A 25178-nucleotide genomic window follows, 5' to 3' on the forward strand; every position below is an offset into this window, starting at 1 on the left:
ATATTGCCCCCTCTAGTGGTCAAATTTTAGAATGTTCATTTGAAAAGGGACAGATTAGATGTAGTATAATTTAAGTCCCATCAAACAATGAAATTAAATAACAATTGAATAATATAATAAAAATATAATGAAAAAAGGGGGGGGGCGCCCATTTCTGTTGGATACTTGTCATTTGAGAGTGGTGGCCCCTACAATTGCCGATAGATGCGCATATTATCATGACGACCCATAAATTAATACCATAATAAATATGTGTGTGTATATGCGTATGTATACACACACGCACACACCAACACGAACATACGTGCACGCCTGGGTGCGCATAACTGCATGATTAAAAAGCATATAATAATAACAATAATAACAATCAACCAATTAGATTAAATGACCACATGTATGATTCAATCTATGTGGTAATTATAACATTCTCTATAATAAAAAAATTTTTGATAAAAAGAGAGCGCAGTGGTTGTGAGCTTGACGATTCATTAAATATCAATTAAAAGGTGGAGGTCCGCATAGACACTGTGCTCTTATCCAACAGCGGAACACTGACCACATTAAACATGGTGGCTTAGGTTCCCTGCCCTTAGATGACATCATTCCGCCTAAGCCTAAAATTACCAGTGTGGCGGCGGACTATGACACTTACGTATGGCGAGCCCCGCCCACCCATACCAGCTGTCCTAGCCAGGAACCTATAGCAAAGCGGGGGAGAGCATCGTCACTCACGTGGGGCGAACCCCGCCCACCGGCATTTGCCGCTCAATCCGAACGGAGAGAGCATTTAGGAGCTGGCATGGCGTCAGTCTACCACAAAGGCGCCACGCTAGTACAGGACTGCGACTGGGTAAGTGCTTTGATCCAGGGGCCGATGCACTTCTATTACTCTCCTACATTCAGCCCACGCCATATGATCAAAGAAAAAACGGGGGGCATGCATTCATTACTAGGCGCATTCTTAAGGGGATGGCAACACAGTACTTACTGTACTCTATACTTAAGAGACCTTTTTGTGCACACACCTGTGTATGCACACACACACATATATATAAAAGCAGGTGTATATTTTTGTAATCAGTAGATGACGATTTTATGCTGAATACCATAATAGTCTCCCCCCTCCCTCCCGCCCCCCAAAACCCCTCCTTCCTCTCCTCTCCGCCCTTCAATTTCAAACCCCTGCCCCCCGTTCTTCCCTATATTTCCTATATTCTCACACCAATAGAACCCAGTTCCCTCCCCCCTCCCCCCCTCCTCCCCCTTTGTCCCATCCCTATCCCCCACCCATTTACCCTCACCAAGAGTCATCCAAAGGCTTTTTTGTTAATTAATAATTTTTATCTCGGTTATCGTATTTTTAATTAACCTTGATCATGGTTTAACATAAGATGATGAACGTCAAGTTTAATTGTATTGACCTTGACCAATCAGATATCTTGAGGGCAGATTATATCTTATGGCCCAATTGGCCACTGAATTGTCCTTAGGATTATATTCGATATATTTGATCTCTGTTTTATGTTCGGTTTTTATTTTTTATGTTCGGTTTTTATTCTGCTTCATTGCTTTTGTTTTATGTCGTGATTACATGGGTTCTTTTTTATGCTCTTTTATTTCAGTTGCTCCTACTTGTATGTGTTTTGCCTGAGGAAGCGGGCTTGTGTCCCGTGAAACGCGTTGCAAATTGATTATTGTTTTGGAGTATCAAATTGATTAAATTTTCACTGTCAACCATATAAGTGGTCCTTCTCATTGGGGGTAGGCAAGTCCACCACTGCCACCCATATTTTAATTTGTTTTAATTCGGTATCATTTTACTCTATTGGGGCCTTTGTTCCTCTTATTACGTTATATCCACCTGGTGGATGGGTGTGGTCACCCTCTTTTCTTCTACGCAGAGAGCGACTTTTAACCTGAGCGGGGACAGGTCTAATCTCCCCGTCTGCGATACAAGTGGTTGCCTAACCCGGCAACCTACAATTGTGAGTATAATTTACCGTTATTTCTCACTAGGTTCATACCAACAATAATACACTATCGGGGGCTCTCGATTTTTCCCTTTATTTTTTTCCCTTCTCAGGTCAGGGATAAAGTTATTGAGAAATTTAAATCAGGCTTAGGCTACAAAAAGATTTCCAAAGCCTTGAACATCCCATGGAGCACTGTTCAAGTGATCATTCAGAAATAGGAGTATGGCACAACTGTAAACCTACCAAGACAAGGCCGTCCACCTAAACTCACAGGCCGAACAAGGAGAGCGCTGATCACAAATGCAGTCAAGAGGCCCATGGTGACTCTGGACGAACTGCAGAGATCTACAGCTCAGGTGGGGGAATCTGTCTAGAGGACAACTATTAGTCGTGCAGTCGTGCACTGCACGAAGTTGGCCTTTATGGAGAAGTGGCAAGAAGAAAGTCATTGTTAACAGAAAAGCATAAGAAGTCCTGTTTGCAGTTTGCCACAAGCCATGTGAAGGACACAGCAAACATGTGGAAGAAGGTGCTCTGGTCAGATGAGACCAAAATGGAACTTTTTGGCCAAAATGCAAAACTCTGTGTGGCGGTAAACTAACTCTGCACATCACTCAGAACACACCATCCCCACTGTCAAATATGGTGGTGGCAGCATCATGCTCTGGGGGTGCTTCTCTTCAGCAGGGAAAGGGAAACTGGACAGAGTTGATGGGAAGATGTATGGAGCCAAATACAGGGCAAACTTGGAAGAAAACCTCTTGGAGATTGCAAAAGACTTGAGACTGGGGCGGAGGTTCACCTTCCAGCAGGACAACGACCCTATACATAAAGCCAGGGCAACAATGAAATGGTTTAAAACAAAACATATCCATGTGTTAGAATGGCCTAGTCAAAGTCCAGATCTAAATCCAATCGAGACTCTGTGGCAAGATCTGAAAACTGCTGTTCACAAATGCTGTCCATCTAATCTGACTGAGCTGGAGCGGTTTTGCAAAGAAGAATGGGCAAGGATTTCAGTTTCTAGATGTGCAAGGCTGGTAGAGACATACCCTAAAAGACTGGCAGCTGTAATTGCAGCAAACGGTGGTTCTACAAAGTATTGACTCAGGGGGGCTGAATAATTACGCACACCCCACGTTTCAGTTATTGATTTGTAAAAAATGTTTGGAATCATGTATGATTGTCGTTCCACTTCTCACGTGTACACCACTTTGTATTGGTCTTTCACGTGGAATTCAAGTGAAAGACCAATACAACCTCCTGGCCGCAATAGCAGCATAGGGGGCGATATACAGGCTGGGAACACGAAGAATCACTCGCGTTCCCATGCCTGTCGGCCGGTGACGGCCAAACCAGAAGTGTCCGCCGGTGGGTCCTGGAGCGTCAGAGCGGGGCTGCGAGGGCACCGATCGGCTGCAGGGGGCTGAGGGAAGCCCCAGGTGAGTAAATCTCATTTTTTTCCTTTGACTTTAGGTTCACTTTAAGGACAAGGGTCATATACCCCCACACATGTAAGAGTAAGACAATGGTGAATTATGGTATGATAGGCCCCATTCAATTTCCACCCCGAACAATAAGGACATTATTTTAGACCTACTACCTATTTGGAATAAATGTTAACATTTAAACTATATTTGACATACAAACAAATAAAATAGTTCAATAATAATAATAATAATGTTTTCTTATTTTTTTATCTGTATTCTTCATCTGTGTCCCTCTTTCTTTTGCTGTTTATTTATTTTTCATTCCATTATTTTCATCTGTTTTCTTCTTTAATTCTGATATTTGAGTTCTTATATTCCTGCAGTCTTCTGTTCTTCTTTCCTTATAATATCTCTCTACTCCTCATCGTACCTGTGCAGATCTCAGCAGCACTTCATAAACAATGTGTATAAATAGGGGCCATTTCTTATCATTACCAATGGGCACAGCATGCTGATTTGTCAAAAGAGAGGCAACATCTTTAACCTTTTGCAGACCGCCGCAGTTGAAATCTACGTCCTGCATGTGGCAGCGCGGATCTGACAGGACGTAGATTTCAATCATCCCGTTGCGCCATCACGCCGCTCCCACCGATCGTGCCATTTTCTCCCCATCGCAATACATTTGCCCTGCTGTCTCTATGATGGCAGAGCTCTGTGAGCTGGTCAGGAGCTGTTTTCATTGGCTCCTGGCCCTGTCACCACTTTAAGCAAATCCCATTGGCTTAGATTGACTGACCAGGTCAGGAGCTAATGAAAGCGGCACAGCGATCTGCCGTCATAGAGACAGCAGAGAGAGGGACCTGTGGCGGTGGACAGAATGGCGGGACTGGCAGGAGCAGCGAATTATTGTGGCGATTTGTCGGGAGGCAGCGTTTTACTGTACCAGCAGTCTCTGGTCCTTAAGGGGGCAGAGGCTGCTGGTACGGAAATGGTTAAGTATGCTGCTTTATTCCAACAGCACCAAATACTTGTGCACAAAAGCCTACATAGATTTCCACAGCTATTCTCCATCTCTTTCTTGCAAAGGACTTGGAATTACAATCTGCAATTTTTTTGTGATCAATTACATTTTTCTTTAACTTAACAGCAGATCAAGTGGATTTTCTGGCCAAGGAAAATAATTTATATTTACCTGAAGCTGGACAGATCAATATATCTGGGCTGAATGCGAATAACCTGCATTATGTGACGCAGTGTATAAGTGATGTGACACTGAATGACATGAAATGATAACATTGTGTGATTACCTTTAGTATTGTGTGAGTCAAATTAGAGTTTTGTTTTTTTTTATACTGGGTGCGTTCAACTGCTGCCAATTATGTCATGTTTTTCATTGCTATAATAACATTATGTAACACCGTTATTCCATCAAATGCTGTTTACTTTGTGGCTAGCATTCTGGCCTTAAACTAGTAAACTACCTGGTAAATTTCACCTATGCAGCTAGAATGACACTGTCCACATGGGCAACACCCAAAACATACTGATAAGTTATTCCCGTCCCCACAAAAAGCCCTTTGATTATGGTAAGGAAGGATATTTCACTGCAACTTTGGTAGAGATTAGATTGTGTCCTCTAAAGCCTAGGTTGTCAACGTGTGGTACGCATACTCCAGGGGGTACGTCTGATGGTTCCAGGGGGTACTCAGGCTTGATATACTTAACCAGGAATAAGAAATTTAGAGATTTAGAAAATGATAAATCTTATTTAAACAGCACCAAATTAGTGTTTTAGCTCATTAAAAGCAATAGTAAAAGCTTGGAAATTGTTTAGAACCATTTATCATGTACTACAATTAAATATATATTTGTCAGGGGTACTTGTGATAATGTTTTCTATGCTAGGGGGTACTTCGTGAGTACAGGGCTTTAAAAGGGGTACATACCAATAATATGTTGAGAAACACTGCTCTAAAGGATAGTTACGGACTTGACTATGGGCTCCATAAAGTGCTGCAAAAAATGTACAAAAAAAATGTCGGCATTATATCAACACACAATAATAACAACAAAGTTCAATTTTGTGGATGCCTTTTACCCCCATACATCCTTCAATGTACAGCATCTTCCCTTTTCCATGGGCAGCCCCATGTACAGCAGCCCCCTCTGCCTTGTGCATCCGTTTTCCTATTCCATTTGCAGCAGTTCCTATGTGCAGCAGTAGCTCTCATTGTGCAAACTTCTTTTCATATTTAGATTCCCTGTTTTCCAAATGCAGCCCCCTTGCCTTCTCCATAACCTATGAGACTATTAAGGTACTCATATATCATCATATGAAGCTGATTGGCGAGAGAGCTGTTGGCTGCCATAAACTGCAGGCCGATTTCTACATACCCTAAAGCTGGCCACTAACGGTCCAATTTCTAGCGAAAAATCGTTCGAGCGATCAGAAATTCTGATCGGACGAAAAATCGTTCACTACACCATCAACTAACCAATCATTGCTTCCTATCTATCACGACCACCAAGAAAATCCAAATTTTCGTTCGACGAAAATTCATTCGGACGACATTTTTTTCACTCGTTCATAATCGATTGTGTCCACCAATGGAGATTATTTACAACCAATCCGATCAGAATTTCTGATCGCTCAAACGATTTTTCACTAGAAATTGGACAGTTAGTGGCCAGCTTAACATGCTCTTTCCATCATTTCTTTATTACAGATTTGTACAGATTGGAAACTCCCCCTTTAGATTGTAAGCTCCCAAGGGCAGGGCTCTCTCACACTGAGTCTTAAGCTGGCCACTAACGGTCCAATTTCTAGCGAAAAATCGTTCGAGCGATCAGAAATTCTGATCGGATTGGTTGTAAATAATCTCCATTGGTGGACACAATCGATTATGAACGAGTGAAAAAAAATGTCGCCCGAATGAATTTTCGTCGAACGAAAATTTGGATTTTCTTGGTGGTCGTGATAGATAGGAAGCAATGATTGGTTAGTTGATGGTGTAGTGAACGATTTTTCGTCCGATCAGAATTTCTGATCGCTCGAACGATTTTTCGCTAGAAATTGGACCGTTAGTGGCCAGCTTTAGAATTTGTTACACATATATTCATATTATTTTTTGTCACTGTAATTACCAATTCTGTACTTTGTACCATTTCTGTATTTTGTACTAATTCTATATTTAGTAGATTTGTGTATACCATTGTCTGTATTATTATGTACCCCATGTTTTTTTCTTACTTTGTACAGCGCCATGGAATATGTTGGTGCTTTATAAATCGATAATAATAATAATAATAATAACAATAATTTATTTTCAATATATACATATTGTTTACACACACACACACACACACACACGCACGCACGCACGCACGCACGCACGCACGCACACACACACACATTCTTTCATAATTCCATCCTTTTTGTTGTTTATACAAACAACAGTTTGATATGTACTGAATAGATGAATACAAGCGGCTTAATTCACTAAGACAAATAGCATGCCTTATCCGAGTTAACGCGCCTTATCAAAGTTAACACGCCTTATCAAAGTAACATGCCTTATCAGAGTAGCATAGCGAACGCTACAAACACGCAGAGGCTCAGGGCAGGACGAGTGGACCTCTCGTCATTGGCAATTAGTAGGCATAACTTCGTAGCACTCGTTATGCTACACCGATAAGGCGTGTTAACTTTGATAAGGCATGTTATCACTGATAAGGTGTGTTAGCTCGGATAAGGTGTGCTATTCGTCTTAGTGAATCAAGCCCAATGTATTCGGGTTGAATACGATTTGACAATCCATCACACACCATACAATTTTGGGCAAAGTTGGTCTGAATTTTCCAACATGGACAATCTTAAAAGAAATAGAGAAAAACTAGAACTTCGATCACATTTCTCGATTGAAAATAAAACAAAAAACCTTTCAAGGTTTAGGCACATCCAATCGTTTTAGTCGAATTGGGGTAAAATCGAACAGAAACATTTTACCGTGGGCCACCTTTACTCTGTGTCTCCATGTGCTATTTGTGCTACCCTCAGTCCCTCAATTTCTTTCTTTGTCACTCTTTCTCTACTTGTGCCTTTTTTGTGATTTTTTTTTGTGGTATATGAATGGCGTGTAATCAGCATAGCGAGAATCACAGAATATAACTGGGAAATAGAGAGTGAAAAGAAAGATATAAAGAATAAAGCACATGAATAATGAACTGATGGAGGAGTCCTCTGGGGATTTATCAGAACCTCACCATGCAGTACTTTTTATTAACTCAAAGGCCGTATGTAGTCATGAATGTAATAACGAAGGTCTTGCAAACCTACATGAGCATAATAATTCAGAGAAGCAGACTACGCCGTCCGGATCAGACATGGATCCCAGGGTAGCTGATATATGAGCGTTTCATTTTCTTGATATTAATATTTTTTCCTTGTGCATAATACAGTCAATATATACTTAATTAGGTAATAACATGCCTTCAATTTATGAATATCTGAGGACAACAGGGAAAATGTTAGAAACCAAGATACTTGGGGCTTGATTCACTAACCGGCGCTAAGCTAGTTAGTGTGCCTTATCTGAGGTTAGTGTGCCTTATCTGAGTTAGTGTGCCTTATCTGAGGTTAGTGTGCCTTATCTGAGTTAGTGTGCCTTATCTGAGGTTAGTGTGCCTTATCTGAGTTAGTGTGCCTTATCTGAGGTTAGTGTGTCTTATCTGAGGTTAGTGTGCCTTATCTGAGTTAGTGTGCCTTATCTGAGGTTAGTGTGCCTTATCTGAGTTAGTGTGCCTTATCTGAGGTTAGTGTGCCTTATCTGAGTTAGTGTGCCTTATCTGAGGTTAGTGTGCCTTATCTGAGTTAGTGTGCCTTATCTGAGGTTAGTGTGTCTTATCTGAGGTTAGTGTACCTTATCTGAGTTAGTGTGCCTTATCTGAGGTTAGTGTGCCTTATTGTCTCTCCTAAAACGCAGCAGAACTGCGTCTAAAAACCCCCTTGATCACCCCTTACTGATGGGGGTACATGGCAGGCAAATTCCACGACTTTCTTGGTCGTGGATTTTGCTGCCGCCTCTATGCGCGTCAATCAGCGCGTATCTCCGCCTCTCCCCCGCCCCTCTCCGTGAAGGAAGACTGAGAGGGGCGGGGAGAGGCGGAGATCCCCGCTGATTGACGCACATAGAGGCAGAGCTGCGCTGCCTCTATGCGGAAGTTGCCTGCCGTGTACCCCCATGAGTTTGGGGTGATCGAGGGGGTTTTCACGGTTCTGCGGCGCTTTAGGTGGGACAATAATGGTAATGAGATTTTTAAACTAAAAACCTCATTTTAGGGAGACTTCAGAGTCTTTTTAAGATGTGATCAATTTAGTTAACCAATTCCTCTGGAAAAAAAAGAAAAAAAGAATATCATTCCAGGTTCTAACTCCTAGTACACTAGACAGAGGTTTTGGCCTCCCCAATCCCCTACTATACTATCATGCGGCCATACTCAATATGACCCAATTCTGGTGGCATAACACTCCTGACTGAGAAATACTGGGTCAATCTAGAGCAGGGGTCTCAGACTCAATTTAATTGGGGGCCGCAGGAGGCCAAGTCTGGATGAGGCTGGGCTGCATAAGGGAATCAATCAATCAGCAGCTCCCACGCCACCCCCCCCCCCTCCCCGTCCCTTGCATTGAGTTTTATTTCAAAATCAAATTCACACTATTTTGCCTATTTTACCTTATAGTTCGCTTCAGTGCTCCCATTACAAGTAATCTGCCGTGTCCCCGCCGCAAAACGAGGGCTGCAGAGCCACCAAATCGCCCGGGGGGCAATCTGCCGGCATTTCCTGGAAGGGGCAGAGCTTTCAACTACATCTTTGCCCCTCCTGACGTCAATCGTGGCGCATCGCCGCCTCTGCCCGCCCCCCTCACTCTTCCTTCACAGAGAGGGCGGGCAGAGGCGGCAATGCACCGCGATTGACGTCAGGAGGAGCAGAGCTGAAGCTAAAAGCTCTGCCCCTTCCAGGAAATGCCTGCAGATTGCCCCCCAGCGATTTGGGGGCTCTGCAGCCCTCGTTTAGCGGCGGGGATACGGCGGATAACTTGGGAGCACTGAAGCGAACTATAAGTAAGCTTTTGCTGGCGAGGGCCACAAAATATTGTATCGAGGGCCGCAAATGGCCCGCGAGCCGCGAGTTTGAGACCCCTGATCTAGAGAGTAACACCATCAAAGCCAACCCTGGGGACTTGCTTCAATTAACTTGGACAGACCTTCCGATTCACATCACTCCTCACCCCACAATTCAACAGACTCTTTCCTCATGGGAATTTATTAAAAAGCTCTCCCACAAAAACCAACGGGACAATATCAAGCTTAACCTCCCCTTCACAGCTCTCAAACTAAGTATCCCTAATCTAAATATAACCAAATGGCTTAAATCGGGCATTGCCCACCTACCTGTAAATGGTGTGTTGTCTGGGAACCAAATTAACTCATTTGACTTCCTTAAATGGAAGTACAAACTATCCGACACTGAACTCTTCTCCTATATCCAACTTAAACATATGTTATCAGACCCACAAATAATATCTAACATGACAATTCCCCGAGCAATCTGGGATTTTCTATCTACCCCTAAAGGAGGTATATCCTTTTGGTACAAACTAATTTCCGCCAACTCCCCTCCTCCCTTCCTCAAATTCGTCAAAATATGGGAACACGATCTACACACTAACATCTCTCCAACTGACATCAAGAAAGCATTATTGAACCTTAAAAACTTCTCCAGATGTATAACACATATGGAGACTTATAAAAAGATCCTTTATAAATGGTATATCACACCTCGAATATTAGCAAAATTTTCTCCTCAACACTCCCCAGATTGCTGGCGAGGATGCTCCTACACTGGCACCCTTTTACATATTATGTGGGATTGTCCAAAGTTAACCGCACGTTGGACTAACATCTTTAAAATTATCTCAACTATCTCGAAGAAGCAAATATCCCCTAACCCTATTCTAGCCATTTTTCTTATAAACTTAGATCAATTCCCATATAATCTAAGGTTAGGGATTACCCACATCATTAGTGCAGCTAAACACCTACTAGTAACCAACTGGAACCAACCCACCATTCCTACAATCACCCAACTAACCAATCTAGTCGAGTACAACTTAAAGTTGGAACACCTTGGGAGATCAAGAAATAACCTAAACCTCCGGCGCCACAAATGGTCCTTTGACTGGAAACTAATCAAATCGACACTCTCAAACGGCAACAACCTAACCTAATGGAATATCTTGCCCCAAGATTCAGTTGAAGATTCATTAAACATTTGCCTTCAGTGATGTAAGTAGAGACCCTATACACCCCCTCCACCCCCTTCAGTCTGAAGAGCTAGCAGACTCCTAGTCTACCTAGAAATCTTTCAGGATAGTGACTTGGTTCCATGCCATCCTTATTTTATTAGCAATATCTTAGCAAATATACGGAAAATGGTAACAATGAAATAGGATATAGGTCCTCTTCCCAGTCTTATTACCACAGGTTACTATACTCCATTGGGATGTTAAACTAGATTGTTAAGTACCAACCAGTTCTAGGAGTAACATCCTCTCTCTCTCCTTATCTTATTTCGGTTATATACTGTAATAGTTTGATAGATTGTTCAAACACCATTCCAGCCATTTATGGTTATTCTTAATGTTATAATTTGAATGTTACATGTCATTAGCCACTTTTTGAAGACATACAAAGTATCTTTACATTTATTGATTCATTTGTGTTGTTAAATGATTAAAACAAAATAAAAATTATTGACAAAAAAAAAGATGTGATCAATTTTTGCATATGAGTTATGAGCTGCTGAATAATGTGTGTAGCCTTTTTTGCTTCCATGTAGTTCTCTCCAAGAGTCGACTAGGATAGGAAGTTATTCTCTAGTGTTTCCTGTAATTGTCTCCTTTGAGTTTTTGTGAGTTTGTCTGGGGACTGTTTGCATTTATCTAGCTTTTCATTAAGAGTTAAATTAAAGTCATCACACCATATAAAAAGTGTATTGGGGTGGATTGAAATCTGTTTCTATATGAGCTGAAATGTTTTATATGATTTCTGATATGAACTGATGAACTGATAAGTTGAATGTTCCATGAGTATAGTTTGCCATGTAATATAACATATCTACCATATTTGTCAGATATAGCTTTAGTGATCCCTATTGGCAGTGAGTTACGGATTAGAATAAGTACTCCTCTGTGTTTTTTAGGTGCAGTAGTTACGTAAGTCACAGAAGAATAACGTTTATCGAAGTAGGTGGGTATAGATAGATGGGAGAAATGTGTCTCTTGGAGACAAATTATGTCAGGATGATGCCTGCTCAGGTCGTGGAAAACCTTTCTACATTTTTGGGGTGAGTTGAAACCTTTGAACGTTAAGGGATAACATTTTAAGATTTAGCCTGTCAGTTCCCTTGGTCATCTTAACATTTATAGGATTAGGATGCTATGCTTGCATGCAAATACCCCTTTCAAGAAAGCACTGGTTGGTGTACTGTAGTATAAATTTAAAAGCTAAAAACCTAAACATAAACATGGCCCAAAACAAAGGTCCAGAACAAAGGATCAACTCGGTGACCCAGGTCATGCGAGGTCTGGAAGTGGCAGCCATATTATGGCTACCTCTCAACACACCTCCTGATTGGGGCAGCAAGCGAACTCTGAGCAGCATGGGCGCGTATAAAGCTTAATTACTGATATACAGTACAGCAGTGATAAGTTGTATGGTGAAAAGCAAATGATTAAACCCCTGTCAAGTAGTATAATAAACATTAACATAATGTAAGTATAATTCCTATGAATATATACCGTAATAATCATTTTAAACTCAGAGAGGAATAAGCTCTCAACATCAAAGAGGGATATTTTGCCCCACAAGTAATAGTTCGCCATATAGTGGTTGGTATGCGATCATGATCTGCAGATTGCAAAGTCTGTAGACGGGGCTTTGTTCCAGATTATGATTATGGATCCTTGTCGTATTTAGAGGACTCTCGGCAGTTCATGAGGTTTGTGAGGTATGAATGCCATTATACTGGAATAAGTCATGGTGACAAGGTGCAAACAATTGGGGAGTGAGGGGGTATTCAGGGACGGATCTGGGGGGGGGGGGGCAAGCGGGTATCTTGCCCCAGGGGCAGTTTGTTGAATTCCTAAAAAGGAGGCAAAATGAATGGCAGTTTAGGCGCCAAAACCTGACCTTTAGGCGCCAAAACCTGACCTTGCCCCAGGCGCAACTTGGTCTTGATCCGTCCCCGGGGGTATTAAACAGCAAACTGGTTAGTGGGAACTCGTAACGGTTATCTGGCAGGAGACTGCTGATGTAGATGGAGCCGGATTATGATTGTGGGTCCTTGTAGCATTTAGTGGACTCTCGGCAGTTTGTGGCATTGTATAGGTATGAATACCATTAAACTGGTGTAAGTCATGGTGACAAGGCCCAAACAATTGGGGAGTGAGGTTGTATCAAACGGCAAACTGGTTAGTGGGAACTCGTAACGGCATGGAATCAAGAGATAATGAAAGATAAGGCCAGTATATGTGGAAATGTAAGCACTTTAAAGCATATGGTATACTCATCTGGCAGGAGACTGTTCAGGGCTTTGGGATGCAGAGGAACTCTGCCCCGAGGATCTGCTGACGGTCTGCCATGCTCTTTCTGGGCGCTGTTGGCATTGCGATAGTGACTCTTGACGGCTCAGTAATGGCGCTGTGGCTTGTTCAACTTGAATGCCTGCAGCCTCTAGAAGTGTTCTCCCAGCATCAAGGGAGTGACTTGACCATCTGCGTCGAACCGTTAAGCTGGAATTGTAGGCCACATGGAAATGTCCATTTGTAGCGGATATCCTCACGGATTAGGGTCTGCGTAATCCGTCAAAGTAACTTGCGTTTCTGCAGTGTTAGGGGTGATAAGTCTGCATACAGACATACTGAGGTAGGAACAAATTAGGTTACGAGCTGCCATCATTATTTGTTCTTTCACATCATAGTAGTGAAATTTGAGTATCACATCACTGGGTAGGTCCGGGTTTTGTGGGCGGCCTAATGCACTATGGATGTGGTCCTTCCTGAAGTTTGTTGGGTCTACTTGTGGTAAGAGGGCCACGAACAGATTGAGGGCCGCCTCCTTAATGGCAGTAATGCTTTCAGGCAGACCTCGGATTCGAATGTTGGAGTGGCGAACTCTGTTTTCAGTCTTCTTGCCTGCTCTTGAGCTGAACGATTCTGGCCTCCTGCTCATCAAGCCTGGTGTTGTCTGCTTTCAAGATATCGACGCAGGAGTCCACTCTCTTATCCAGGTCATTGACTCTCCCGCCTATTTCTTGTATCTGCGTTGTGATCCCCGAGACTGCTGTGGCTAACTCCGGCTTCAGCATCTCCCTAATGCTGGCAAGAAGTTCAGTGTGCGGAGGATAGCCGCTGGGATCGGGTAGTCGTGCTCACTGGAGTGCTGCGGGCTCTGTGCAGGCGTTATGGTGGGTGAGGAAGCCGCCGCCGTCGCCATTTTGTCTGTCTTCTTAGCGCGCTTTTTTGAGATTAGTGCCGGCAAAGTGGGCTGTGACAAGGGTTCCCAAATATTGTCGGTTTTCTTCCCTCTCCCGGACATCTCCCAGAGGTAGAGGTGTTATGCTGGAACTGATCGGCTGCCCAGATTTGCTGTAATTTGGCCCGGTATGCTACTCAGGCACGGAGCTCACACAGGACACGTCTTATCCTGTTGGCGCCGCGCATGCGCCCCCCTAAAGATTTTACTTTCTAAGTTCCAAATCAAAAAGCTATCTCCCAGTATCAATGGAGCATCTTGGAAAACTGTTTCAAAGCTGTTAGAACATTAGTATTCCTAAAGCTGTACACAGTGATATTAAAGAGGACCTGAGGCCACCCTAAAGCCAAAAAAACACATGATTACTTAGGAGGAATAAAAAAGGGGGGGTGGGGGGGTTTTGAGCTGTGACCCTAAACAAAAAAACCACAAAGACAAAGAGACCCCAAATGGTCACACTCAATAGATGAAATAAGAATAGTATATCGAGGGTACTCAAAAAAAGAAATTGCAATGGGGCAACCAACCACTGCAGGCAGGTGGAGATCAATGAACCCGACTCCACTCGGAGGTCCCGGTCAGCTGGAAATGATTGCACCTTTCAAGGAAAAAAGGGTCCTAGGGATCCGTAGATGGGGTCCAAGGTTATCCCCTACCCTGAGTATTAGGGCCAGTGCACACCAAAAAAGGCTAGCGTACCTGCAAACGCTAGCGCTTTTTAAATACATTTTCCAGAGTGATTCTAGGCATGTGCAGAGCGATGTTCTACACATGCCTGGCATTTTTTGGAGCATTTTGGTGTAGCATATTTATTTTTTGTTACAGTAGAGCTGTAACTGAACAAAACATAACAAAAACGCTTGGAAAATCACTCTGATCTAGCGCTTTTCAGAGCGATTTTCCACTTTCCTAGACTTAACATTGAGGCAGAATCACCTCAGAAATCAGCAAAAATGCTGCAGGACCCGAGTTTGCGCTTGGGGAAAAAATGAATTGCTCTGGTGTGCATCATCCCATTGCAATACATTAGCCAAGCGGTTTTCAAAGCACAAGAGTTTTTAAAAATGCTCAGAACTGCTCTTGGTGTGTACCAGACCTTAGATGCACAAACAGGAGGATCAAATAAATAAGGTCTGGGGTGGCTTACCTCAATGAATAAATAAGGTCTGAGGTGGCTTACCTCAACAAAGACAAATTCATATATCCTATACAGGCCCGGCCCTAGACTTTTTGCCGCCTGAGGCAAACTTTAAAGAAATCCCCCTCCCCCCCCAAGCCGTGGGTGTAAGGGGCCGCCGAGCTGGAGGGGATAGCGTGCAGGAAGGGGGTATTGGGCCTAGCGGCGGGGAGGGGGGTCGGGGACCCCCCCCCCTCCCTCGCCTGGGTCCCCCGTCCTCCGCTCCCCTCTAGCTTTAAAAAGTTAAGTTGCTGCAGCTATTGTAAGAGGCACGGGCGGGGATCACTCACCTTTTCCACTTACAATACAGTGGGCGGCGTAGCAGGAAGTGACGTCAGTGGAGCGCACGCAGGAACGCGGAAGAGGTGAGTGATCCCGCCCGTGCCTCTTACAATAGCCACAAAGATGTGTGAGACCGCACACTAGCGATGTCGGGGAATGGGCGTGCAACGGATCCACCCCTGTACCCACAGCAGGGTATAGCAAACAGTTTCTCCAAGATGATCCAGCACAGCTCTTTTAATCAGAAAATTATTTTATTGGATCATAAAAAGTACAAACACTATAGCTGCATAGTGGCCACTATGCAGCTATAGTGTTTGTACTTTTTATGATCCAATAAAATAATTTTCTGATTAAAAGAGCTGTGCTGGATCATCTTGGAGAAACCTCTCACAATAGCGGCGGCAACTTAACTTTTTAAAGCTGGAGGGGAGCGGAGGACGGGGGACTCAGGTGAGGGAGGGGGGGTCCGACCCCCCTGCCCGCCGCTAGGCCCAATACCCCCTTCCTGCCTGCTATCCCCTCCAGCTCGGGCGGCCCCCCACACCCACGGACGGGCGGGTGCCGCCCCCCCAGAAGTGCCGCCTGAGGCAAAAGTTTCACCCCGCCTCATGGGCGGACCGGCCCTGATCCTATACAATAAAACCTAACTGTCCCTGCGTCATAACTTTCCCTGTCTGTCCGTCCGAAGCTTTTTAGTACTGCGCATGTGCGCAGTACACACAGCCGTTGGGACGGGAGGTGAGGCCAGAGAGCAGGGCGGCCGGGTGCGCGCGCGCGCGGCAGGCAGGTGGGTGCGCTTGCGGGTGGCCGGGTGCTGTTACCAGGAAGACGGTCGACCATCTTCATATCGACTCTCCACGCCCACCACACCACCGACCGCGCGCCAGCCTGACATCATCTGCCCAAAGCCAGCCTGCCAGCCAACTGGGGCAGTTGTCAGGGAAGGGGGCAGAGGCGCAGCTTCATGAGGGAGACTGAGCGAGGAGGAGGCGGGGCCTGAGAAAGGAGGAGGCAGGGCCCGGGCAGAGCAGCAGCAACAGCGGGTGAGACAGAGAGAGCACGAGACACTTCCGGTGTCCCCCTGAGTGTGTAATGTGTGCGTGTTCCCCCTCCTTCCCATTCCCCCTGCTATATGCACTCAGCCCCTATATACTCTGCACTGTACATGGTGTGTGTAAGCTGGGAGATCCCCCTCCCTCCTGTGTGTCTCCTTATATCACCGCTATACATGCATAGCCACCCACCTCCCCTCATGTGGTGTATGGAGATGATGTCCCTGAGCCCTGAGTGCCCCCTGCACTGTGTGTGTGTGTGTGTGTGTAGTGGGGGGGGGGGGGGTTACAGTGAGGAAACTCCCCTTCCTCCTTTGCACACACATATATATATATATATATATATATATATATGCAGTATATATATATATATATATATATATATATATATATATATATATATATATCCTAACTAATAACATACAAGTGTCCCTTTGTCCTGTCCCTGTGTCAGTGTTTTTGCGCTACTGCACATGTCCTGCACTGACAGCTGTTGGGACAGGATGTAGAACGGCCACGGGGCGGTCGGCAGGCGTATGTATGCGTGCGGCAGTGACAGACCTAGAGCCTATTCAGTAAGCCAGTACCTACTCATTAAGGAGTGCTATTAAAGATAATTCATTTACTAGTGACCTAAGGGTGGTACTGGGTCACGGCCCAGTACCACCCTATGTTCAGAGCCAGGAATAAAGTGCCTTGAGACCCTATTGAAGATCATGACTGTGTTTATCTTCATGCACAAGTGCTTGTTTATGAATAGGAGCACGGATATGTTATGGAGTCATGGCACGGCATCGGTGAGGAGCCAGGAGGACGTGAGCCTCAGCAGGATCCAGAGGTCTCCTTCTTCTTGCATTAGTATCTATGTTTTTAAAAAAATATTTTTTGCCTCAGGTACACTTCAAGCAATGGAATTAACCTGTATTGTCGTCATACACTGTACTATGAACACAATTTAATTGTTGTAATAACTGGGGCAAGTAGGCAAATAAAATGTGTAGTTTTATCTACCGTAGCACATTTTATTGTAAAATTATAATTGGCTGAAAACTAAGAAATAATGATTTTTTTTCATTTATTTTCTTCTTATTCTCTTTAAAATACATATGCAACAAAATAATTCTTAGCAAAAAGTACCACCCAAATAAGATAATTTTTGTGTGTTAAGTAGCAATACATTTATTGGCTAAGGAATGGGAGGGGCGGGATATGTGAAAATAACCTGTGGCGGTGAAGTGGTTAAGCAATGGGATGATATACATGTGAAGTGTGATTAATAATTTGCCTTACATGGGGATGTAGAAAAAGCTCATTGTAGTGAGGTGGGATGCACAAGTGGAAAAAGTTATGAAATGCAGCTTTGATGTCTGGTTCATTATTACGTTAATACAATATTAGTGTATTAGATTGAGTAACAAAGATGTTATTACCAAGAATATTTCCAGTAAGACATGAGCTCTGTGTTGCTGCAGGCCAGATTGTTGAGCGTGATTGATCTCACTGACTGCAGTAATCTAAGGTGGTAGTAACAGCTGTGATGGGTATTGAGGCCACTAAAACCTCCCAACCAGGATCATAGCAGGATTTACCTATTGCCGCATAGGGCTTGATTCACTAACTGGCGCTAAGCCGATTAGTGTGCCTTATCTGAGGTTAGTGTGCCTTATCTGAATTAGTGTGCCTTATCTGAGGTTAGTGTGCCTTATCTGAGGTTAGTGTGCCTTATCTGAGTTAGTGTGCCTTATCTGAGGTTAGTGTGCCTTATCTGAGTTAGTGTGCCTTATCTGAGGTTAGTGTGCCTTATCTAAGTTAGTGTGCCTTATCTGAGGTTAGTGTGCCTTATCTGAGTTAGTGTGCCTTATCTGAGTTAGTGTGCCTTATCTGAGTTAGTGTGCCTTATCTGAGGTTAGTGTGCCTTATCTGAACTTAGTGTCCCTTAAGTAGCTTTGTGCACACTAAAAGATGCACAAAGCTACATCGCGCACTGCACGATAACATCGCACCTGCTATACTGTACATGATGTGACCTCAAGATCGCATAGGATGCGACCTAAACGGCGCATCAGTGCACCGTTATCGTCGCATCCTATGCGACCTTATGGTCGCATCATGTACAGTATAGCGGGTGCAACGTTATCGTCGCACCACGAGGAAAGTTCGACACATTACACTGTGCGCGCTGTGGGCTGTCCAGTGCACGATGTAGCTTTGTGCATCTTTTAGTGTGCACAAAGCTACTTAAGGGGCACTAAGTTCGGATAAGGCACACTAACCTCAGATAAGGCACATTAACCTCAGATAAGGCACACTAACCTCAGATAAGGTTAGCGCTGTAGTTTGTGCCCACTAAGTGATGAGGCACACCAGGGCTGTATTTAGGGTTTGGGCTCCCCTAGGCACCCCAAACCTACGGCGCCCCCCCCCCCCCTCCCGAGGACGTTGGCGGCGCGCAAAGCGCGCCGCGGCGAAAAATGGGCGTGGTCACATAATACAGTGGGTGTGTCCATAACCCAGTGGGTGTGGCCAATTAAAATTTTCTAGTAAGCCAAAGTCGGTGGGGCCATGTTTTCTCCCTGGGTATGAGTAAAGTGACCCTAAAAAATCAAGTAGGAAATGTTCCCCCCCCACACACACACACACATTAGCCAGTGTTCTCTCGCACAAAGTAGTGGTAGGTATTAGATTGTGAGCTCCCCTGAGAAAAGTCAGTAACATGACTGTTCTCTGCAAAGTGCTGCAGAAGATGTCAGTGCTATATAACTACATAATAATATGGTAGGGCATTAGACTATGGTAGGATTAGATTGTAAGCTCCTCAGAGGATAGTCAGTGACATGACTACATACTCTGTGAAGTACTGCTGAAGATGGCAGTACAATATAGTACAGCAGTATGGCAGCACGGCGGTGTAGTGGTTATCGCTCTCGCCTTGCAGCGCTGGGTTCCTGGTTCGAATCCCAGCCAGGGCACTATCTGCAAGGAGTTTGTATGTTCTCCCTGTGTCTGTGTGGGTTTCCTTAAGACACTCTGATTTCCTCCCACATCCCAACAACATACGATACAGATAAGTTAATTGGCTTCCCCTAAAAATTGGCCCTAGACTACGATACTTACATACACACATGACTATGGTAGGGATTAGATTGAGAGCCCCACTGTGGGACAGTTAGTGACAAGACAATACATACTCTGTACAGCGATGCGTAATATGTTGGCGCTATATAAATAATTAGTATAAGTACAGTTAGTGGCGGCTCCAGGTTTTTTGGGAGGGGTGCTATGCAGGTGCTGGATTAATTTTTGTGGCTATAAAAAAATGGGTGTGGCCATGACCGGATGAGGGTGGAGCTAACTGTAATTTAACGTGAACCTGAGGTGAGAGTGATATGGAGGCTGCCATATTTATTTCCTTTTAAACAATACTAGTTGCCTGGCAGCCCTGCTGATCTATTTGACTGCAGTAGTGAACTGAATTACACCAGAAACAAGCATGCAGCTAATCTTATCAGTTCTGACAATATTGTAAGAAACCCCCGACCTGCTGCATGCTTGTTCAGGGTCTATGGTTGAAAGAATTAGAGGCAGAGGACCAGCACGGCAGCCAGGCAACTGGTATTGCTTAAAAGGAGATAAATATGGCAGCCTCAATATTATTCTCACCTCGGGTTCGCTTTAAAAGTGCAACGCAAAGACAGTGGGCCCAAGTTTAGGTCACCCTTTGCCCAGAAAATTCACATAATTGTGCAGGTTTTCTCAAGAAAATACACGTAATGTGAGCAGATTGCCCAGAAGATATATTCAATCGTGGCAGATTTGACCAGAAAATACATGTAATCATGTCGGCAGATTTGACCAGAACTACGAGCAATCATGTCGGCAGATTTGACCAGAACTACGAGCAATCATGTCGGCAGATTTGACCAGAACTACGAGCAATCATGTCGGCAGATTTGACCAGAACTACGAGCAATCATGTCGGCAGATTTGACCAGAACTACGAGCAATCATGTCGGCAGATTTGACCAGAACTACGAGCAATCATGTCAGCAGATTTGACCAGAACTACGAGCAATCATGTCAGCAGATTTGACCAGAACTACGAGCAATCATGTCAGCAGATTTGACCAGAACTACGAGCAATCATGTCAGCAGATTTGACCAGAAATACGAGCAATCATGTCAGCAGATTTGACCAGAAATACGAGCAATCATGTCAGCAGATTTGACCAGAACTACGAGCAATCATGTCAGCAGATTTGACCAGAACTACGAGCAATAATGTCAGCAGAATTGATCAGAAATACGAGCAAAAATGTCAGCAGAATTGATCAGAAATACGTGCAATAATGTCAGCAGATTTGATCAGAAATACGTGCAATAATGTCAGCAGATTTGATCAGAAATACGTGCAATAATGTCAGCAGATTTGATCAGAAATACGTGCAATAATGTCAGCAGATTTGATCAGAAATACGTGCTATAATGTCAGCAGATTTGATCAGAAATACGAGCAATCATGTCGGCAGATTTGACCAGAACTACGAGCAATCATGTCAGCAGATTTGACCGGAACTACGAGCAATCATTTCAGCAGATTTGACCAGAAATACGAGCAATCATGTCGGCAGATTTGACCGGAACTACGAGCAATCATTTCAGCAGATTTGACCAGAAATACGAGCAATAATGTCAGCAGATTTGATCAGAACAGTCTAACGGGCTGGGCTGACCAGATGTGTGTTCTCAGTACTGCAGTGTCCTCAATCTACACCCCTCACTTTACATAGGATTTATGTGAGGGCCCGGGGGAGTTAGACTGAGGACACTGCGATATTGAAAACACATCTGGTCACGGGGCAGCTATTTGATGTGATGTGTGTGACTGGCTGATGATCGTGTGCTCCTTTCAAAGCCCCTTCCCCCTCCATACCTGTTTTATTCCAGGCACAGGACAAGGATCCAGCTGTCATCATGTGGATGCCTGGACTCTGTGTCATGCATGGCATTACAGACACGGTTCACTGCTTCCTGAGTGAGATAAAGGGTTTCCTGTCCCGTTCAGTCCAGCCACAGCTCACATGGTTGTTCTCAGGCAACGCTGCAGAAGGCTACTTCCGATGAAGCAGAAATCTGCTTCCTGCTGTTGCCTAGCAACCCTATGCCACACAGCTGTGACTGTCATCTGTCTGATGACAGCGCGGCACAGGGCAGATTGAATAGGAGGACAAGACTGCTAGGGGCTGCTGCAGCTGGCAAGCACACAGTAACACTAAACTGACTCACCAAGTCACCGCTTGCAGCTGCTTCAGTCTCCCACTAGCTAGAGTCCTCCTGACTATCAAAGAAGTGGCTGCTGCTTGCCAATTATTAGCTCCCGGCCCCCAAGTTCAAAGTCGGCAGGTGGCGGGAGCTTGAAAGGGGAAGTGCATAAGGAGACGGAAGAGGATAGTGGATGGGGGGGAGGAGCGGATGCTAGGAAGTAGCAAGTTCCGGCCGGGCGCTGCCACTTTGCTGAATTCTGGAGGGGGGAGAGAGTTCCCCTGATGAGTGTGTGCCTGCTCTCCGCTGCTCATACACCTCCCCCCCCCCCCCCCCCCCCACAGGCCGCACATACAAGAAAAAAAAACTGAGAGGTATAAAAAAAAATTAAAAAATAAAAATAAAAAAATATATAGCCAATAGGTGGCCGCCCCCCCCCCCAGGGGCCGCCCATGGCACCGGCCCACGGGTGCCTCTTAAGAGATACGGCCGTGAGGCACACTAACCGGCTTAGTGCTGGTTAGTGAATCAAGGCCATAGTGATCAAAATACATCATTCAACAGAAAGTATTCGGTGCTTCCAAAGGAAGAAGTAAAGCTAAATTATACATCCAATGTAGAAACGCCTTTTGAAAGACCTGATCAGCTGTGGTATATTGTTTGAATGTATAGAGAATATCTAGGGGATGAGAGTTTACATAAGAATGAGTAGATGGGGGTGTTAAGCCAGTGGCTGTCATGGCATAAACACAGAGAAAATGCATTAGCAGGAGGACTTTCAAGACTGGAGATTCAGAGAAGCCCAAGATCAGAGAATCCATCATCTCGCAGCCATTTACATAGTTCCCTTTCCCTGCAAGAGTCTTATTATTCCACTTCACCATCTAAAGGCAAAATGACTACCACTATCATTAATGTGAATATATATGGAACTCATTTTTCGCAGTGCTTCTACATATACATAGTCATGTCACTAACTGTCCCTGATGCCCCTTTTACACTTGGATTGCAAGGGCGTTATCCTGTTATATCGCAGGGTAACGCAACAACAATGCAAGTTAATGGGGCCTAACACACTGAGGGCTTGATTCACAAAACGGTGCTAACTGTTGGCACGGGTGTGCTAAACAGTTAGCACGCCAAGTGCCGCTCGCAGACTTTTGGATGTGCAAAGTCCCGCGTTCGTGGACATTTGCGTGTGATAACGCAGACTTTTGCAAGCGATCGGGCGGCTATCGCGCGCAGAAGTCCACGCTCAAATGTCCACGATTGCGAGACTTTGCACATCCAAAAGTCCGCGAGCGGCACGTCGAGGGCTAACTGTTTAGCACGCCCGTGCTAACAGCTAGTACCATTTTGTGAATCAAGCCCTGAGTCGCATTGCCCTGGAAGTTTCCAAATTGCCGTCGAGTCACTGCAAAGTCAGCAGCGTGTTACTGAATGACTTCTGCGGCGACACAGCCGCAGCAGAAGTCACTGGACTCAATGGGCGACACAGCCACAGCAGAAGTCACTGGACTCAATGGGCGACACAGCCACAGCAGAAGTCATTGGAGTCAATGGGCGACACAGCCACAGCAGAAGTCACTGGACTCAATGGGCGACACAGCCACTGCAGAAGTCACTGGACTCAATGGGCAACACAGCCACAGCAGAAGTCATTGGAGTCAATGGGCGACACAGCCACAGCAGAAGTCACTGGACTCAATGGGCGACACAGCCACTGCAGAAGTCACTGGACTCAATGGGCAACACAGCCACAGCAGAAGTCATTGGAGTCAATGGACGACACAGCCACAGCAGAAGTCACTGGACTAAATGGGCGACACAGCCGCAGCAGAAGTCACTGGATTCAATGGGCAACACAGCCGCAGCAGAAGTCACTGGATTCAATGGGTGACACAGCCACAGCAGAAGTCACTGGACTCAATGGGCGACACAGCCACAGCAGAAGTCATTAGAGTCAATGGGCGACACAGCCGTAGCATAAGTCATTAGAGTTAGCGACACAGTTGCCGCAGAATTCATTGGAGTCAGTGGGTGATAGGAGTTTCATCCAGAGCAGTGGTAAGTTCCATATTTCTTTCAACCTGACATCACTTTTCTCAATTTCAGTACCTCCTTGTTGACTGTTATGCTATCTGTAATGCTAACTACAGTACTGCTATTCTAATTCTGGAAGATCATTGATATGGCTCTGGTAGACTTCTTAAGACTTTACATAGATAATGTGCAGTAGCCCTATGCAAGCTGTAATCTTTCATAATAACTTTCTACAGATTACAGCTAGGCTGGATAGCGTAATGGTCAAGGGCACCACTTCTGTCATAGGAGAGCACTTTCTATTCAGTAAGCCAGTACCTGCTCATTAAGGAGTCCTTAGGCAAGACTCCCTAACACTGCAGGGTGGTCTACTGAGTGTGCCCCTAGTGGCTGCAGCTCATAAGCGCTTTGAGTCTGCCAGGAGAAAAGCACTATACAAATGTTATTATTATTAGTTACATGGACACCATACAACATGTTTGTTTATCTGCACATGAGACAAACTTACAGCATGAGATGATGGATGCTGCTGTTGTTGACCTTGCTCTATAAAATGACATTGCCTGTCAGTGATTCTCTGCTATTAATATTTTCTAGACCACTGACCTAAAATAAAAATATAGAGCAAGTATACAAATATAGCTACAAAGTGCAGATGAGAGTGACCCACAGAAGGGGACAAATGAAAGACTTACCAAGTACAAGTTAAAAGGGATCTCCGGATCACTCTAATCAGGTATGCAGAAAAAGACTCTCAAGGTCTGATTTACTAAAGACTCTCTAGAGATAACCAAACATCTTTGATAGAGAGATATAATAAATGATTATATGGGCCTGGACTCATTTTTGGGCACTTTTGGGCAGTTCAGCCTCCTGGCTGCCAGCCACGAGTACCTTTTGGCTGCCATTTCATGAATTGAATGGCAGCACTCGGTAACACCACAATTGTGCATTCACGCCGGCAAAAACTCAGCTGTCCATCAATAGCTGAGCTCCATAGAGTAGAATTGGCTCCTAACTCTGTGATCACTGTAAGCCAAAGACAAAAAAAAAAAGTAATCTATTGTAATATTACTGATATTTTACTATTGACTTACCCAACCGGCCAAACTAACAAAGCAATAACCAAAGTACTAGCCATTAGGCTACTAATAGTCAGTTGGCTCATATTAACTGTAAGCAGTTGCAGAATTACTAGTCAATTGGCTACTAATACTCACTCAACTCGGTGCTGTATATTACACATCGACCAAGCTAGGCACTCAGATGACCTGCTTAAAGCAAAACCTTTGTGGGTCTCCCAACATCCAAAGCCCCTCCCCTGTGGTGTAGTTCACAACCAGAAATGCCAGACATCAATTGAG

At 44.5% G+C, this 25178-nt stretch overlaps 1 protein-coding gene across 5 annotated transcripts in view; it reads left to right on the forward strand.

Annotated features, from left to right (window-relative positions):
* Nucleotides 1-24513, forward strand: part of LOC137561080 (aspartate aminotransferase, cytoplasmic-like) — a 92731-nt gene extending 68218 nt beyond the window's left edge. For 3 of the 5 annotated variants that reach the window (XM_068272317.1, XM_068272319.1, XM_068272318.1), the window contains one exon: nt 4551-5039. In XM_068272317.1, coding sequence (XP_068128418.1) covers nt 4551-4693 — 143 coding nt within the window. In that variant the 3' untranslated portion in view covers nt 4694-5039. Of the gene's footprint in view, nt 1-4550; nt 5040-11665; nt 11810-24411 lie in introns of those variants that run through there. The other 2 variants (XR_011029870.1, XM_068272320.1) reach the window with 2 other exon arrangements.
* The last annotated feature ends 665 nt before the right edge of the window (nt 24514-25178 follow it).

The sequence above is a fragment of the Hyperolius riggenbachi genome, chromosome 3 (assembly GCF_040937935.1).
Source record: "Hyperolius riggenbachi isolate aHypRig1 chromosome 3, aHypRig1.pri, whole genome shotgun sequence".
NCBI lineage: Eukaryota > Metazoa > Chordata > Amphibia > Anura > Hyperoliidae > Hyperolius > Hyperolius riggenbachi.